This window comes from Phacochoerus africanus, chromosome 12 (genome assembly GCF_016906955.1).
Source record: "Phacochoerus africanus isolate WHEZ1 chromosome 12, ROS_Pafr_v1, whole genome shotgun sequence".
Classification (NCBI taxonomy): domain Eukaryota; kingdom Metazoa; phylum Chordata; class Mammalia; order Artiodactyla; family Suidae; genus Phacochoerus; species Phacochoerus africanus.
Genome location: NC_062555.1, coordinates 20602671 through 20619992, shown reverse-complemented (window position 1 = coordinate 20619992; position 17322 = coordinate 20602671). Strand labels below are relative to the sequence as shown.

Sequence of the window (17322 nt, the reverse complement as noted above, 5' to 3'; positions counted from 1 at the left end):
TGTGGTGTAGGCCGGCAGCTGTAGCTCCGATTAGAGCCCTAAGCCTGGGAACCTCCATATGCCACAGATACGGCCCTAAAAAACCAAAGAAAAAAAAAATTTTTTTCAGGCCGATTTACCAATATAACTTGTACAAGGGCAGATTCCCTCAATGCAGTTATGAAGGGGGGAAATCATACCACACTGTACCTGAAATGAATACCCTCCTAATCCACTGCACTTCTGATTTTTTTCCCCCAGAAAATAGCAAGTAATTAAATTCTGCCAAAAAAAGTAGTTCACACAATAGAATACTGTAACTTATGCAAGAGAATAAAGTAGATTCTATATGTACTGACGTGAAAAGATACATAAGAAACACTGCTAAGTCTGGAAAAGTTGCAATATATATTTATAGTATGATAAATATTACAAACTTCATTTTCTATGTTATGTTTGTCTCAGTGAAGTCTAAATAGTTGTAATCCTAAATTACTTCTATAAACAAAAAAACCAACTTTGCATTAAACTCAAAATCTCAACTTTTTTGTTTGCAATAAAATTCAATGGCTTCCTCCTTAATTCTCATAATTAAGAAGTGGTTCTGATATGTGATCACAATTCAGAAAATCTCATTATAAAATCATCCTTGTGCTGAATTTAATTAGTGACTGTTGACTTCTAAAAAGCTGTTTCAACTATACTATCTTGATCTGAAGAGTTTTAATTATGAATACAAGTTTTTTCTTTTTTTCTTTTCTGGCCACCCTGCAGCATATGTTTCTTTTTTCCTTAAGTGCACATGTGGCCATTATTTTTGCCAAATCGAATTTTTTCAGGTCATATTTTGCAGGCAAAAAAATCTGTTCAGAAAATATGGTTCTTTAATCAATTTCTGGTTAAATATAATTTTTACCACTTGCAGTTTTAGTTTCCTTACATACTGTTTTTATTAGATATACTCATTATAAATTAGAACAAAATATTATTTGTATCTATTTCTTAACTGATCCATAAATGAACAGGTCTGCACTAATATTACAGGATTCCTTTAAAAGTCAAGAAGGTCCTTGATTATAATAGTCCTTTCCTGAAACTTTATAAATAATATACACATTTTTAAAGTTTTCAGGTTAGCTCTCCTCCATACATAAGCCAATCAAGTAAGAGTCTCAAATTATAAAAACAAAAAACTAAAGGCACTGTATAAAAGAGTAGATTTATAAATATAAGCATCAGTATTAAAGGGGGAGAATTATATCCATTTTTTGAAGTAGTTCAGTTCTATTTTAGGATATGATTTTTTGAGACATGACTTTCAAATTACTGTTATTTCCTATTAAATTACTTTATTTCTATCTTGAGCTTACCCAGCAACATAAACAAGTATGCCAAAAACACATTAGATCCTACATAGTTAGCTGATTTCATACTGTCTGATAAAAATCAAGATTTTTATAATATTTAGCCCTTTTCTGACAATTACTTAATAACATATTATTCAAGTGTGTATTAGGAAACACATCCCTATCTCATTCAATGATGATAAACATTTCATCAATACGACAGAATAACTCAAGCAAAAAATATCCACAGTGCCAAAAACCAAAATAGGAGCAGTTTTTTTTTTAAAGATACATGAAGTTTCTATATAAATTTTTGACTAAAAAACCCACTATCAATTCATTGCATCAGAATACTCACAGGTTCAATTTTTGGTTTCAAGCACAGAACAACTAATTACCTGATGCCTCTACTTCATTTTGACTGCCGGACAAGTCATCCAAACACAGGTCAATAAGAAGGATCTGTCCAACATCAGTTACCACAGCTGCCACACCAAAAAGCCATCGCAGACTTGGGTGTAAATGCTGAGTGCTTGCACTGGCTCCTCCATGATTAATTATAGGTTCAATAGCTGTTACCTAGACAGCAGAATATATGAGTTTCTTATACAAAATGAGAATATATGAGTTTCTTATACAAAATAAAACCAAAAATTGTGAGGTTAAGGCAGGTTAGTAATTAGATAGACCTTGTTAACATTTTCCAGTATAGAATCACAAATCTGCATCTGACATTTGTGAATCTGAATAACATAATGAAATCATCAGATATAAGAATTACACCATGTAGGTGGAATAACAATTGATGTTTATTGAGAGCTCACTATATTCCAGGAATTATGCTAATTGACTCATTTTAATGTTCTGATATCCCTTTGATATTGGACTACACATAATTATACTTGTTTAAAGATGAAACACCCTGAGGCTTAGAAAGTTTAGCTAAGGTATTCGAGTTACACAGTAAATGTAAAACTCAAACCTAGATTTTTCTCACTTTAAAACTCTTAACCCCCCCAAAAAAGAAAACAAATAAATAAATAAAACTCTTAACCAGCTACTCTAAGTATACAGCCTCTTCTCTAAGGAAGACTAAAAATGAATCATTCTAGAAAACTTAATACTTACTCTTTAAAAAAAATTTCAAAAAGTCCTTTTCATGCCATAAAGCTTGAAGAGGTCAAACCTTATTTAAAAGGCCAATATTATTTATAACAGACTTACTGTTAAATGACAGTAACTGGATCACTGACATTTAACAAGGACTGAAATTACTTAAAGAAAATCGTACTGCAGTTACATTATGGAGAAATGTGCCCCTTTCATCTCATGAGTCAAATTTTTAACGTCTACACCTAACAGTCCATATTTTAGTTTACACTTAGCTTTCCCTCTGCTTCTTATTAATTCACAAAAATTAATTAGGTATGATATATGATAATTAAAGTATTTGGTTACTGCTACTGAAATACTGATGAATATCCTAGAAAGAAAAGAGGAAGGAGTTCCCACTGTGGCACAGTGGATCATTAATCCAGCCTGTCTCTGTGGAGGCTCCGGTTCGATCCCTGGATCCAGTGTTGCTGTAGCAGTGGCGTAGGTCAAAGCCTCAGCTCAGATTCAATCACTGGGAACTACCATATGCCCTGGGTGTGGCAGAAAAAGGAAAAAAAAGAAAAGAGGAAATTTGTTATCAATGGCTTTATGTGTTAATGTAAGGTTAATGTCTGTTTCAGGCTATAATTTATTATTACATACAAAACCCTAGCTTCCTCTGTATTTCATTAGTACACAAAACATTCCTTAGTGTTTCTAATTCTGAAAGCTGTAATTACATGGACTGTCTTTTTCTAAATTACAGTAATAATGTCTATAAATACTAAAGTATGTTCTCTTTAATTCCCTCAGTGAAGTGTAAGGAATCCGCTTACACTCCTCACAAAAATACTACATGAAGTAATCGATAACACTACCTTTATTAATTTTAAAATAAGGCAGTTAAAAGCAAACAAATTTAGGAGGAGATACTGTGCCTCAGTCAAAAGAGAGCTAGTTGACTGAACTCTTTCTGAAGGTATCCTTCACTCCTCTCCCAAACTTTTCTGTATTTCATGTGATATCAACCATCCGCCTAATTAAGTAACCAGTAATTTATCTAACTCTTGTTCCTTTCTCAGTTACTCTCATCCAAACATTCAAGTCCTGTCCACATTACCACTGGAATACACTTTGAATCTGTCCCACCTTCTCCATTTCTAATGTCATTTCCTCAGTTAAGTTCATCATCCTTATGTATCTGAACTACCCTAAACTAAAGTGCTTTTACTCTAGAGTTCTGCTTAAAACTTAAAATGATTTCACCACAGACTTTAAGAAGAGGCTCCTAACTGCAAATAAAGCCATTCATAATCTCTATCCTCACCATTTCTGGCTCCCTCTTCCACCATTCCCTCTCCCCCAGGCATTCTAAATAAACATAGTTTCCCAAGTGTTCCATATACCATGACTTTCTACCTGCAATGAAATGTCCAATCTTTTTAAGTAGGTAATTATCCAGGTGTTCTCCACCTTCCAAGTGCTAAAATTTATCAAAGCACTTATTATGTTTACTTTATTATAATCTTACTATCTGTCTTCTCCCACTAGACTATAAGCTTTTTAGACAGCAGGGATCAAATTCAATTTATCTACTTATCCCCAAAGTCTAGCACAGAGCTTGATTTATAGTGAGCACTTAATGAATTGCCAAACCAATTCCATCTTTAAAATCATCACCATTGCCAAATATGTGTAACATACGAGGCTATAAACTACTTCAGACCCCACATTAGCCCACTGGGTTGGTTTCCTCACTATAAAAACATTATTATTTGTTATCAAACTCCCTTTTAACTTTAAAAATTCTATTATATGACTATATATACATTACATATATACATATATACACATATAAACATATACATACTTTTATATCTAAGTACATACTTTTTTCACACCATGTAAAGAAAGAATTCTACTCTTCCCTTTTGTCTGTTTGTATCTCTAAATGTATACATTTTCTCACCACATAAAAAGAGCTGTAATAAATCTGCTGGAGAAACAACCCAAATTCAAAGTACTTCTATAATTACTACTGAATGTCTGGCATATGGAAAGCACACATATATTAGAATTAATAAATGGTAAATACAAGTGAATCCACTATTTAAACACATTATTCAAATCTTAAATGGTAATGAAGACGTATTTTCCATACTGCTCTAAGGCTATAGTCTCAAATTCAAAGAAAAAAACAGAGATAAGAGGGGAAAAAAAAAATGCCACAATAATGAATATAATATACATTTTTATAAACTTTCAGTGTCCTGATAAAACAAAACTGGAGGTAAAAACAAGACTCAGATGATATTTCATATGAAAGATTAGAACACTACATGCCATCATTATTTTTACTTGGTAACTTTCTAACCAAGAATAAGAAAGTTATTATTTTATTTTAGCTTTTTATGGGCACATCTGTGGCATATGAAAGTTCCCAGGCTAGTGGTCGAATCAGAGCTGCAGCAGCCCACCTACATCACAGCCACAGCAACACCAGATCTGAGCCTTGTCTGCAACCTACACCACAGCTCACAGCAATGCCAGATCCTTAACCCAATGAGCAAGGCCAGGGATCAAACCCGCAACCTCATGGTTCCTAGTTGGACTCGTTAACCACTGAGCCACAACGGGAACTTCGGGGTTCAATTTTTAAAGTAGAAAATGTCCACATATCTTTTTGTCTCTTTAAGGCCACACCCACGGCATATGGAGGTTTCCAGGGTAGGGGTTGAATTGGAGGTGCGGCTGCCGGCCTACGCCACAGCCACAGCAACACAGGATCCAAGCTGCGTCTGTGACCTACATCACAGTTCACGGCAACACCAGATCCTTAACCCACTGAGTGAGGCCAGGGATCGAACCCACATCCTCATGGATGCTAGTTGGGTTCATTAACTGCTAAGCCATGACGGGAACTCCAGTCCACATATCTTAGGCAGTACCTACCCTTCCAGGAAGCACAACTGCTTTAACCACTCTTGATAAAGCAAGGTCATAAAGACAGAGAACACTCCCTTCGACTTCTTCCAATCCAATTAACAATCCAGTTCTCTTCTGCCATGAGAATTCTTTCACAGCTAGGACTATAGGAGGTTGTTCATTCACGCCACTGAATCTATATGCAGACAACCGCTCTCCTGTTAGAGAATTTACTACCTCAAGTTGTGGACCACATGCCAAGCAAGCAAGTCCATTTTTCCCTAGAAGGAAAATAAAAAATAAAAAGTGTCGCTCATTTTAATACTGTATGTATGGACACAACAAAACTAAACAGCAGTTTTACATATGTAATACACTGCTCATTATATAAAACTTTACATATTATCTCCAAACTGAAATCTAAGCATTTACAGAACACAGTGGTCCTCAAATTAATTGAACAACTACTACTGCAATAATAAAAAGTAATCATTCAGTAAAGGCACCATGCTATGTGTTTAAATGAATTATCTCATTTACTACTTGTTATACCTCAACACAGAGCTAAGGCAACTAAACTTTCATACAACTATATGAATAACTTGCCCCAAACCCACAAAGCTACAAATACCAGACCAGAAGTGGACCCCAAGTCTGTTTAAACTCCCAAACTCTTATTTTCACTACACCATACCTAAAGAGTTGAACTAGATGCTATGGGGAGTCTAAAAATTTAACACATGATTCTGTCTCTGAGGATCAAAATCTGAGAAGAGAATACATAACTAACATAGTAACAGGAAACAACAGAAGTCTTTCTTGGCCCCTTACTAATCATGTCTGAATTTTATTCTGCATGCAGTGTAAAGCAACCGGAGGGTTTTAAGCAGGATACTGATGATCTGACCTATGTTTTTAAACATTAGTCCAGCTGCTAAGCAGAGCATGGACAATAGGTGAGAACAGAAAGCAGGGAGATGATACCCTATGCCTGGTTGGCCATGAACAGAGAAAACTGAATTGACTAAAGATTTATCTCAGAGGCAGAACTAAAAGGACTTGCTTGCTGATACAACATGGGGAGGTGAGTAATACAGAAGAATCAGGATGTAGACCCTAAATTTTCCCTTGAACAGCTAGATGAATGGTGTTAACTTTTACTACTAAACTTGTGGTGTCTGTCGTGCATCCAAATAGATGGCTGTATACACCAGATTACAGCTGAAAGACGCTAGAGTTTACAGAAATAGTACAGCACAGTGGGGATCCACAATGCATGGATTCAAAGCTCATTTTTGCACTTTCTTTATAACTGGGACCAAGTTACTTAACCTATGTGATTCTCAGTTACACAGAATAATGCCTGATTAGAAAAGTCTAGTACTTAACTTGATAAAAAATTGTTCAAGGGCCTAGCATATAATGGTAGTCCTGTCACTACTTTTGATATTCAAGAGAGTAGTATTGTAATTACTGTGCTGATTATAATACTGATCTAGATGTTTTGCTGTTGTCCTGCTAGGAAGGATGGCTGTGAAATTCATTCTCAGAAATGTTTTCTGCATTTCTTTCAGAAAAGACAGACTGAAATCCATAATTTCATGGCTTCTTTAGTATAGTTTTCCGTGGTATTATATAATCTAAATCACATATTAAGATCTTGTTCAGTTTAATGGGACTAATAAGACTTTCTGAACATACTGCATCATCTAGAGCACTATAATCAGATTTTTCTACTCATAATATGACTGTTCAGGTTCTAACCTAAACTCATAAAACTTATTAATTATAAAGAAAAACCAGTAGTGTATTATTTCTACTTTCCAAACACAAATACTCGATACTAAGAGATACAAAATGTATGGTATTTTAACAAGAAAAAAAATGAACTATAATACCCCAAGAGATTCACTAAAAATGTGCTCTAGAGTATGCAATACGTAGTTGTAGACTTTATATATTTTATATAAGACCACTCTAACCAGGTTCTACTTTTTTTCCTTCCACATCAAAGAAACAGTTTTATTCTATTATCAACCTTAAAAATCAATCAAACTAGTAAATTTTCAACATTATTTTACCTGCAGCAAACTTTCCACGAAGCACAGATTCTAATGTGATTTCGTCTTCTCCAAGGGCTTGAATAGTCACTTCTGGGAACTGCAGAAGATCACTAGTCACTTGCGCTGTTAGGTCTCGCATACTTTCACTGCAAATATTTTTATAGTAAGATTATTATGATATATTTGTACTATAAGACTCTTGACTATCTCTAGCCAGAAGAAGGATTAATAAAAAACAAACAAAACAAAACAAAAAAAACTACATACAGAAGTAAATCAGCTAAAACATCTGATTATTAAATACATATTATGTGCTTCTGGGTCTGAGGGTATTCTCTCCTAAGAAGGTATTATGCAAACAGCCCTAAGAGAGTAAAGATTTATTAAGCCAGATGGCAGAAAAACATACATGAGTCCCTAGATTTTTTGAAGACTGGCTCAATGCAATTAATCTCAATGAGGAACACTTCATACACAAAAGAAGTTGATATGATTTTAGAAAAAAATACCACTACAGTAAAAGGAGAGAAAGTCCATGAAAAATATCCAAACCTACAGTAACCTCAGGAACTAAGCTTGACACATGCCTTCAATGGGACAGAAAAAAAAAAACCTAAAATTATCTTTCATTTCCAATATATAGAAGGCTAGATTTCCTGAATGACTCTCCCATTGCAAACAACAAAAAATGATGGCTGAAGGTTTAAAACTATCTTTCTGAATGATTACAGAGTTGACAAAGGCAAAAGTGGAAACAGTAGGAACTCTGGAAGACATGTAAGGGGGCTTGGGCCTTAAAGGTTAGCTACTAAATACAGTCCTGGTGACTGATCTTGTCTTGAGTACCCAGAGGTCCACAGAGGCTAAAGAGAAAGCTTTGAGTTAACAGAGTCAATGCAAGCTAAGAGCCTCCCCCACTCCATCCAACTCCACTCCATCAGTAGAAAGGTGAGAGCTTGATACACTCTCTGTGCTAGACAAAGAGCAATAAAGCTGTCCATCTTGACCATGCTAAAACTTTCTCCACAGGAAAAAGAAAATCTTCCCTTCTCACAAATTAGTGGCCAGAATTCAAGCTGGTATCAGAAAACACTCAGTGAGGAACATTATAAAGTATTCTCGCAGAAACCAACAAATATTCTCTGTAATCTCAGAGTTCTCAAAGAAAACAAGCTCATAATCAAAATAACAAAGAATTAACAAGGATACATGATCAAGAGCCAGCAGAAATCAGTCTACTAAAGACTTGATTCAGACTCTGAAATGATCAGAGAACAGAAAATAGCTATGTTTAATATGTTTAAAGAAATCAAAGATTTAGCTTGCTAATGCAGAATAAACTTTAAAAATAATGAAAATCAGTCAAGTTGATTCGAAAAAGCAGAACTCCTAGAATTAAAAATGTGATAAGTAAAATTCAGAACTCCGTGGGAGGACTTCCTCTTGTGGCTCAGTGGTTAACAAACCCAACTAGGACCACGAGGATGCAGGTCCAATCCCTGGCCTCACTTAGTAGGTTAAGGATCCGGCGTTGCCTTGAGCTGTGTGTGGTGTAGGTTGCAGATGCAGCTTGGATCTGGCGTGGCTTTGGCTGTGGGATAGGCTGGCAACTGCAGCTCCAATTAGACCCCTAGCCTGGGAATCTCCATAATGGAGCAATGAGAACATAGCAGCTATAAGGCAATGATATAGACAGAGTATAATATTAAACAAAAGAGAGCATACACTCAGAATTACATTTATATAGAGTTAAAATGACTGCAGGACTAAACAAAATATTGCCAAGAATACAAACACATGTGGCAAAATTATGAATAAAACAAAGGAAACTGCCCAATAGCAGTCAACTCTGAAAGGAAGGAAAGGGACTGGAACAAAGAGGAATATACGAAGAACTCCAAGTAACAGTAATGCTCTTTTTCTAAAACAAGGTAGCAAGTACACAGGTATTCTGTGCATCATGATCCTTCACAACTTACAAATATTCTTTTGCACCCACTCGACAAATAATTCTTTTGTACCTCATAGTCAACAAAAACAAACTCAGAAGATAAGGAAAGCAGTAGAGAGCTAGCCTCCAAACTTCTCCAAAATGTAGCAGAGAGAGAGATAAGTAGCCAAGTTACAGACAATACAGGAAGATCCAACATGTTTATTCAGAATTCCACAAAAGACAACACTAACAGCAAGGAAGAGGCAATATTCCAAAAGATATTTCCCAGATTTGTAGAGACAAACCAAATCAGGAAGACCAGTGAATCCTAGATCAAATAAATAAAAAGAAAAGAATTTTCAACAACAGTGGAAGTCACAAGTCTGGAATATCTTTAAAATTCTTAGCAAAATAGTTCTCAACATGTATCACTGAAATTACTCCCTAAAACAAGAATGAAAAACATTTTTGACAACTGAGTTTTGCACAAACAGACCCTCCCCTTAAAGGGAATTCTAAAGGTTTATAGTGGCTTCTATAAACCAACATCTGAGACAACATCTGACACAACATCTGAGATGCAAAAAAAATGGTATCTGAAAGTACTGGTAAATAAAGGGAAAAATCTAAAATACAGACAATATAATAATAATAATAATGGTTAAAGTATGGGGTGTAAATAAAGTATCTGTACTCCTCTTGCTGACAGAATGATACATTTCACTTATTTTAGACTTTGTTACAAATCCATATTGAAAATATATATAGGAAGAGGCATATACAAGAATGCATGTATTAGTAGTTTCCTTAATAGCAAAATATTAAAAATAACCAAACAATAATAAAGAAGAATTTGTTTTATCAGATAGTAAAAAAATATACTATTACATTATAATAATTAAAATTGCAAAGTTCCTTGGTGGCCTAGCATTTAAAGGATCTGGTGTTGTCACTGCTGTGGTACAGGTTTGATTTCTGGGCTGGGAACTTCCATAAGCCAATGTTGCAGCAAAAAAAAGAAAAGAAAAGAAAAAACTGCAATAATTATGATAGGCTAGTAATGGAAAAATAGACCGAATCTAGACACAGAACTGCAAAAATTTAGTAGATGATAAAAAGCATATTTTATTATTTCAAATCAGAGAAGTATGGACTATTAAATGTTATTGGTACAATTTGCTACTCATTTCCAATAAAGAAGTTACACACTGGTAAAGTTATATACCTCACCTACACGCATACTACTACACATTCTTCCCCTAATAGCTGGAAAATGAATAAAAGTATATGGTGTGTGTATGTCATGAAACAAAGAGAAAAGGTGAGTTCAAAAAAATCCAGAGAATCCTAATAGCTTCCAGTTTGGAAAGAAGTACATTAAAAGGGTCAATAGATAATCCCTGGAAAACTCTAGGAAAATCCCAAAATACATCTTTCTGAATTATAGTTTTGTCCAGATATATGCCCAAGAGTGGGATTGCTGGATCATAAGGTACTTTTTTTTGTATTTAGTTTTGGGAGGAACCTCCATACTGTCTTCCACAGTGGTTGTACCAATTTACATTCCCAACCACAGCATAGGTTTCTCCACACCCTCTCCAGCTACAGCTCGGATTTGACCCCTAGCCCAGGAACTTCCATAAGATGTGGGTGTGGCCCTAGAAAGACAAAAAATAAATAAATAAATAAATAAACCTTTCACCTTAAGAAATCAGAAAAAAGAGCAAATTAAACCCAGCATGAGGCGTTCCCATCGTGGCTCAGTGGTTAACGAATCCGACCATGAGGTTTTGGGTTTGATCCCTGGCCTTGCTCAGTGAGTTAAGGATCTGGCGTTGCCATAAGCTGTGGTGTAGGTCACAGACACAGCTTGGATCCCGCGTTGCTGTGGCTCCAGTGGAGGCCAGCAGCTACAGCTCAGATTCGACCCCTAGCCTTGGAAACCTCCATATGCTACGGGAGCAGCCCAAGAAATGGCAAAAAGACAAAAAAAAAAAAAAAAAAACCCCAGCATGAGCAGAATAAAAGAGCTGAAAACTTACTGAAATAGAAAGCAAAATAACCACATTTAAAAAGTCAATGAAATGAAAAACTACTTCAATATCAAAAAATATATATACTGCATCAACATAGAGAAACCAATGAAGCAAGAGACCAGAAACTAAACAATGTCACTTATGACAAAGATAACATTTTAAAAATCATTGTGAAAATTTCAAAACTTTTAATAATGACCTGAGACAATTCAGCTATCCCTCCTGGATGGAAAAAAAAATCTCCTCAATATGATAACAGAAATGGGAACCCAAATATTTCCACAAAAGGTTAATATTGTAATAATGCTAAATTAGTGCTAGCCTTAGAAACTTAGAAAGGTAAGGACCATGGAACACTGAATTCCTGAAGCTGTTCAACTTCTTTAGTGATCCTATATTCAATAGATCAGTGGATCAATGCTGAGTCTGTCTCTTAATTCAACCAACATTAAGTGCTACATGCTAAAGTACTACTTGTACAAAAACAAAATTTTGGAGTTCCCCTTGTGGCCCAGCAGAAACTACTCTGACTAGTATCCGTGAAGATGTGGGTTTGATCCCTGGCCTCACTCAATAAGTTGGGGATCCTATGTTGCTGTGAGCTGTGGTGTAGGTCACAGACACGGCTCGGACCCCAAGTTGCTCTGGCTGTGGTATAGGCTGGGAGCTGTAGCTCCGATTTGACCCCTGGCCTAGGAACTTCCGTAAGCCACGAGAGCAGCCCTAAAAAAGAAAAAAAAAAAAGGTTAAATCCATAGCTCCCTCTCCATCTTCAATAGATTAGCCCCCTCCCAGGGGTTCGTCTTTGTGTCACTATCTCCACCTTCTATTAAATTGTTTCTTAGGATTAGGGTAACAATTGTAAAATTCACATTTTGGTCCTACAATTTAGAACTGGCTTCTACACAGCCACTGGAGTTTACCCCTTCAGTTCCACTAGAATTAGAGCAGTGTTCTAAAACTTCCGTAGCATACTGATGTCTACTTCAAGGGAAAAAGAACTCCTCAAAGCCCCTAAGGTCTTCTTCTTCTTTTTTTTTTTTTCTTTGGTCTTTTTGTCTTTTAGGGCTACACTGGCGGCATATGGAGGTTCCCAGGCTAGGGGTCGAATCGGAGCTGTGGCCCCTGGCCACAGCCACAGCCACGCATGATCTGAGCCACATCTGTGACATACTCCACAGCTCACGTCAACGCCAGATCCTTAACCCACTGATTGAGGCCAGGGATGGAATCCGAGCCCTCATGGATGCTAGTCGGGTTCGTTAACCACTGAGCCGCAACAGGAACTCCATTAATGTCTTGAAAAATATCATTTTGAACAATAATCTCAGGTTCCATCCAGAGTATTTATAAAAGGTGCAAACTTTGAATTAGACAGAAATGGCCTTGAGTCCAGGTTCTACCACTTACTAGTACATGTAATGCTACACTTCCATATTCTGTCTTCCTCCCTGTCATACCAAAGCTTATAGAAAAGGAGACTACCGATCTCTCCAACTCAGCTTATCACTGTGAACACAAAGGTGTTCAAAAAAACATGCAGTGAATGAAATAAAAGTTTTCCAAATTTAGAAGTTAGCTTTTGAATCTACAGGGCAAAAATTGGCTTCTGGCTTCAAGACCTTTCAAATTCCTAATCTACAGTGCGAATTTTAAATTTCTAAGCGCACTGAAGAAAACTTCTAAAAATTATACTATAAAGAAAACCTTACATTAAAAACATACATATGTTCACAATCAAACACTAAGCAGCTATGTTTAGTACTGCACAAAATTAAGTAGAGTCCCAGCCTTTATGACCTGCCAGAATTGGCAACCTCTAATAAGTAATTTACAAAGTTTCAACATATATATGTTCAAAGACATACAAATATTCACAAACACTAAGCAGCTATGTTTAGTACTGTACAAAATTAGGTCCCAGCCTTTATGACCAGCCAGAATTGGCAACCTCTAGTAAGTAATTTACAAAGTTTCAACTCCTGCTCTGTCTAGATAGGCAGAGCAGGAACACTGTGCCAGCTGTCAATGAAAATACTGTTCCTGATAAAGCAGGATGGATTGTCACTCCCTTCTCAAAAACCTTCAATGACTCCCCTACTGCATGTAAAAGCTGACGTCCTCAGCCACACATAATCAAGGCCCTACACAATGTGGCTGTCCCAGACTATCTTTACAGGTTTATCTCCCCAAACCCCTTCCTTCGTAAGTTTATTATTACCTAGAATATTCATTCTTTTATTTATGCTATTTCCATGTGCCAAAGCCCCACCCATCACTCAATTAATAGAATCCCAGGACTTTCCATTGTAGAGAAGCTGAAACGAATCCAACTAGTATCCATGAGGATGCGGGTTTGAACCCTGGCCTCACCAATGTGTCAGGGATCCCACACCGCCGTGAGCTATGTGGTGTAGGCTTCAGACGCGGCTCGGATCTGGCATTGCTGTGGTGTAGGCCGGTGGCTGTAGCTTCAATTCAGCCCCTAGCCTGGAAACTTCCATGTGCCATAGGTGCAGCCCTAAAAGGCAAAAAAAAAAAAAAAGGAAAGAAAACTCAAATATACTGCAACATATATTCAGCAAACATTTCTACACTTTGTATGTACTTTTACTTTTTTATGGTTCTTAAAAAGACTAAGAATTATGATATAAATGTAAACTACCAATGGACCCAGAAACTTCCAGCCATTTACCAGTTCTTCTTTCAAACAACTGAATCAGTTATTAATCACCAACTTCTTTTAAAACACTGTTTTGGGTAAAGAATTTAAGTGCAGAAAGATAACCTACTTCTTGACTTCAAAGAGTTTACATAATCAACTATGAAAATATCTGATACAAATAAATGCTACAATAAAGGTATATATTCTGTGAGATCCCAGGAAAGAACTGGGATAAAGAGAAATCAAAGAGTGTACAGAAGAGGTGGCATTTTAAGCTAAGGAGTATTTGAAAGCTGGAAACTTGATAAAGGCAGAGATGGCACTCCTGGCTGAAAGACATGAAGAAGAAAAAAAAAAAAAAAAACAAAAACCCCATCAGACTACATCTTAAAGAAAAGGCGCCCAGGGAGTTCTCTTAGTGGCTCAGAGGTAACAAATCCGACTAGGATCCATGAGCATGCGGGTTCGACCCCTGGCCTCCCTCAGTTGTAGGTCATAGACGAGGCTCAGATCCAGTGCTGTTGTGGCTGTGGTGTACTCGGGCTGCTACAGCTCCAATTTGACTCCTAGGCTGGGAACTTCCACATGCCGCAGGTGCAGCCCTAAAAAGCACACGCACAAAAGGCAGGGCCCAGGAATGGAGATGATTCTGGAATGGCTGAAGCATAAATCTGTGAATAGTTGAAGCTGGACAGTAGAAGAGACTTACTGTAGAGACCAGTGATGCAACCTAGGGGGAAAAAAAAACCAGACTTCATTCTGAAGAACAAAAGGAAAAACTTCCTAAAAATGTCCATGGTTAGATGAGAACGTTTTGTTCCCTCTTATATCAAAATATGTCTATCTCAAAACTGCTGTATTAACAATCTTTTAAAAATGTTTTTTAAATAATTATTGCCATCTTGCAAATTACTGCCTGCTGTGGTAGTAGGTTATTGAAAAATTAGGATCAAAAATTACGGTGCGGGGAGAGCGTAGCCTTCCCTTAGCACTTAACACACTTAGAGTATCCCTCAAACATTAACTTGACCGGGCTTGTCATCCCTAGTCAAATCCTCCCAAATAAGTAAACCTACTCTAATTTCTTCTCTCCTCACACATATAGTCGATGAAAGCTCCTAAGAGAAAATTGTTAACATCTACTGGCACTTTAGAATATTCTAAGAATAAACTGAAGCTGAGAGTTTCCAAGAGACCCACAATTTATCCTAAAGGACTCAGGTTCTTATCAAATATTTTCTCAAACTGCCTCTTAGAAAAAAGATAATAACGGCTAGTTTGAACCACGTTGGCTCTGAGAACAAATTAACCTCCCCACGGCCCCCAAACAGTCAGGGGTAACTAAAAAATAATCGCCCTCAAGTTTCCAGGTGGGGACAAGCACGGCAAACGAATACCCACTCCAAGATGTACAATGATTTAAATCTCCTGTATCTGACCGATTCACTGCACTTTTCAAATCACGAGTCACAACTTCTTCCCCGCCCCAGACTCACCCGAGCCAGGCCCGGGAGCATGTGGAGCAGACACCAACGTAAGACAGACTCAGAGTACCAGCCGGTTCCGCCAGGGGAAGGCCGGCCAAGGTCTCAACCGCCCCGGAGGGCAGGAGGGAAAAGGGGTCGCAGTCCAGGACCGCCTGGGAAACATGAGGACAAGGCTGTAGGCGCGCTAGGAGCGGGGCGTAGACCCCGAGGCGCCTCTCCGTCGCCATGTGCCGCCGCTCCGCCGAGAAGGAGGTTATATAACCAACGCCCGGAGCTCTGGAGCGCGCCGCACCCGCCAACGACCGCATTCGCCCCCTCGAGCCCGCTCCACGAGCCAGGCAGCTCCGCGAGCCCAGCCCCTGTGGCTCGCTGGGCGGCCACAAGCCCGGCCTAGGCCCGGCGCGGGGAGGGGAGGGCCCGCGGACAGGCGCGGCGGGAGAAGCCCGGCCGCTGCTCGCGGCCCAGGCCGCGCCGACCCGCCCTCCGCCGCGCCGGCCCAACCCCCGCCTTCCCTTCCCCCTACCTAAGAACGGCGGGTGACCGAGCCGCCGCTGCTGCCGAGTCCAGGGGGCGCGAGGCGAGGCGCGAGCTCCTCCCGCGCGGGTCCGTCACAGCATCTCCCGGGGGACACGGCCGCCGCCGGCAGGGCGCACGCACCTCCGCCCCACGAAAGCTGCCTCTCGGCTCGCGGGCCTCTGCCTGCGACCTCCCCGGCCACCTCAGATCCACACCCCCCGCGAGCGCCTTTGCGGGCTGCTGGGGCGGCCGACCGCTCAGCGACAAAAACGCAGCAGCTGCCTGCGCCGCGGTTCCGGGTCTTCACCCACGCGACTCTACCTCCTCCGCTCCGGCTGCGCCGGCCCGGCTTTGCGCATTAGCCCCGGCAGGCAGACCGAGTTCCACACGCCCAGGAGGGGAGGGGAGGGGAAGGGAGGGGACGGGAGGGGAAGGGAGGGGTGGAGCGGAGAGGGGCGGGGGAGGGCGGAGAGAGGTGGGAAAAGGAAAGGAGATCGCGGCGCGGGGACCCGAATTCTCGCGAGTGTTCGACCTTGGGCGCCAGCTCTGCGGGAATTTTCAAACTCCGTGAAATGAGGTTGGGGGAGGGAAGAGGAGGAAAGGGAAGCCGGTCGGGAAGGGCAAGTCATTTACATAAAATAGGATCTCTCCACCTCCCAAAGCCGAGAGGGGAAGAAAAGACTACAAATCCCATAATGCCTTGCGCGTAAACTGCTCTGGCCACCTAACCCGGGGAGCCGCGCAGAGTCGGGGGTGGTAGTCTTTATCCGGAGGAGCGGCGGGCTCCCCATTGCTAGGGTGTCTTCTGTGGCGGGAGAGTCGTGGTGTTATCATCTGGCGCTGTTTGCTGGCGGCCAAGTGATAATCTTTGCATTTGGCGTTTTTCGTTCTCCCGCTCGGGCTTTCCCTGCGAAAGTGGGCACCTGGCTTATCGGGAAACACTTCTTTTCCCCTCCTGTAGATATTTTTCAATATCCGAGCGTGCTTTTGTGGCCAAAGGTGTTCTCGATGCCTAGTCTAATCTTTTACCCCAAATTTTATCTAAAATTTTACCCCAAATCAGTGTTGCATGTTTGGTTACCCTGGGGTTTCATTGTGGAATTTCTTTTATTTGTTATTAGTATCTTTGAAGTTAGTCCCAGCACCCAACACTTTTCAAATAAACTTCTTCAAACAGAAACTACTTCGCAGTCAGATGTGCTAATTCAAGTCCTTGCCTCCCTCCCATTCTACACTTCCTTTCTTTGTTCCCAATTTATTCTCAGTTCATGGGTGCT

General features: G+C 39.3%; 1 protein-coding gene across 3 annotated transcripts in view; it reads right to left on the bottom strand.

Moving 5' to 3' along the window:
• The window catches only part of AHCTF1 (AT-hook containing transcription factor 1), a 79427-nt gene extending 62983 nt beyond the window's left edge, over positions 1-16444 (bottom strand). Inside the window, exons 1-5 of one of the 3 annotated variants that reach the window (XM_047754523.1) lie at positions 15539-16444; positions 14752-14772; positions 7427-7554; positions 5373-5626; positions 1724-1904 (exon numbers count right to left, since the gene is read on the bottom strand). In XM_047754523.1, the coding sequence (XP_047610479.1) occupies positions 1724-1904; positions 5373-5626; positions 7427-7554; positions 14752-14772; positions 15539-15837 (883 nt within the window). In that variant the 5' untranslated portion in view covers positions 15838-16444. The remainder of the gene's footprint in view (positions 1-1723; positions 1905-5372; positions 5627-7426; positions 7555-14751; positions 14773-15538) is intronic. The other 2 variants (XM_047754522.1, XM_047754521.1) reach the window with 2 other exon arrangements.
• Between the last annotated feature and the right edge of the window lie 878 nt (positions 16445-17322).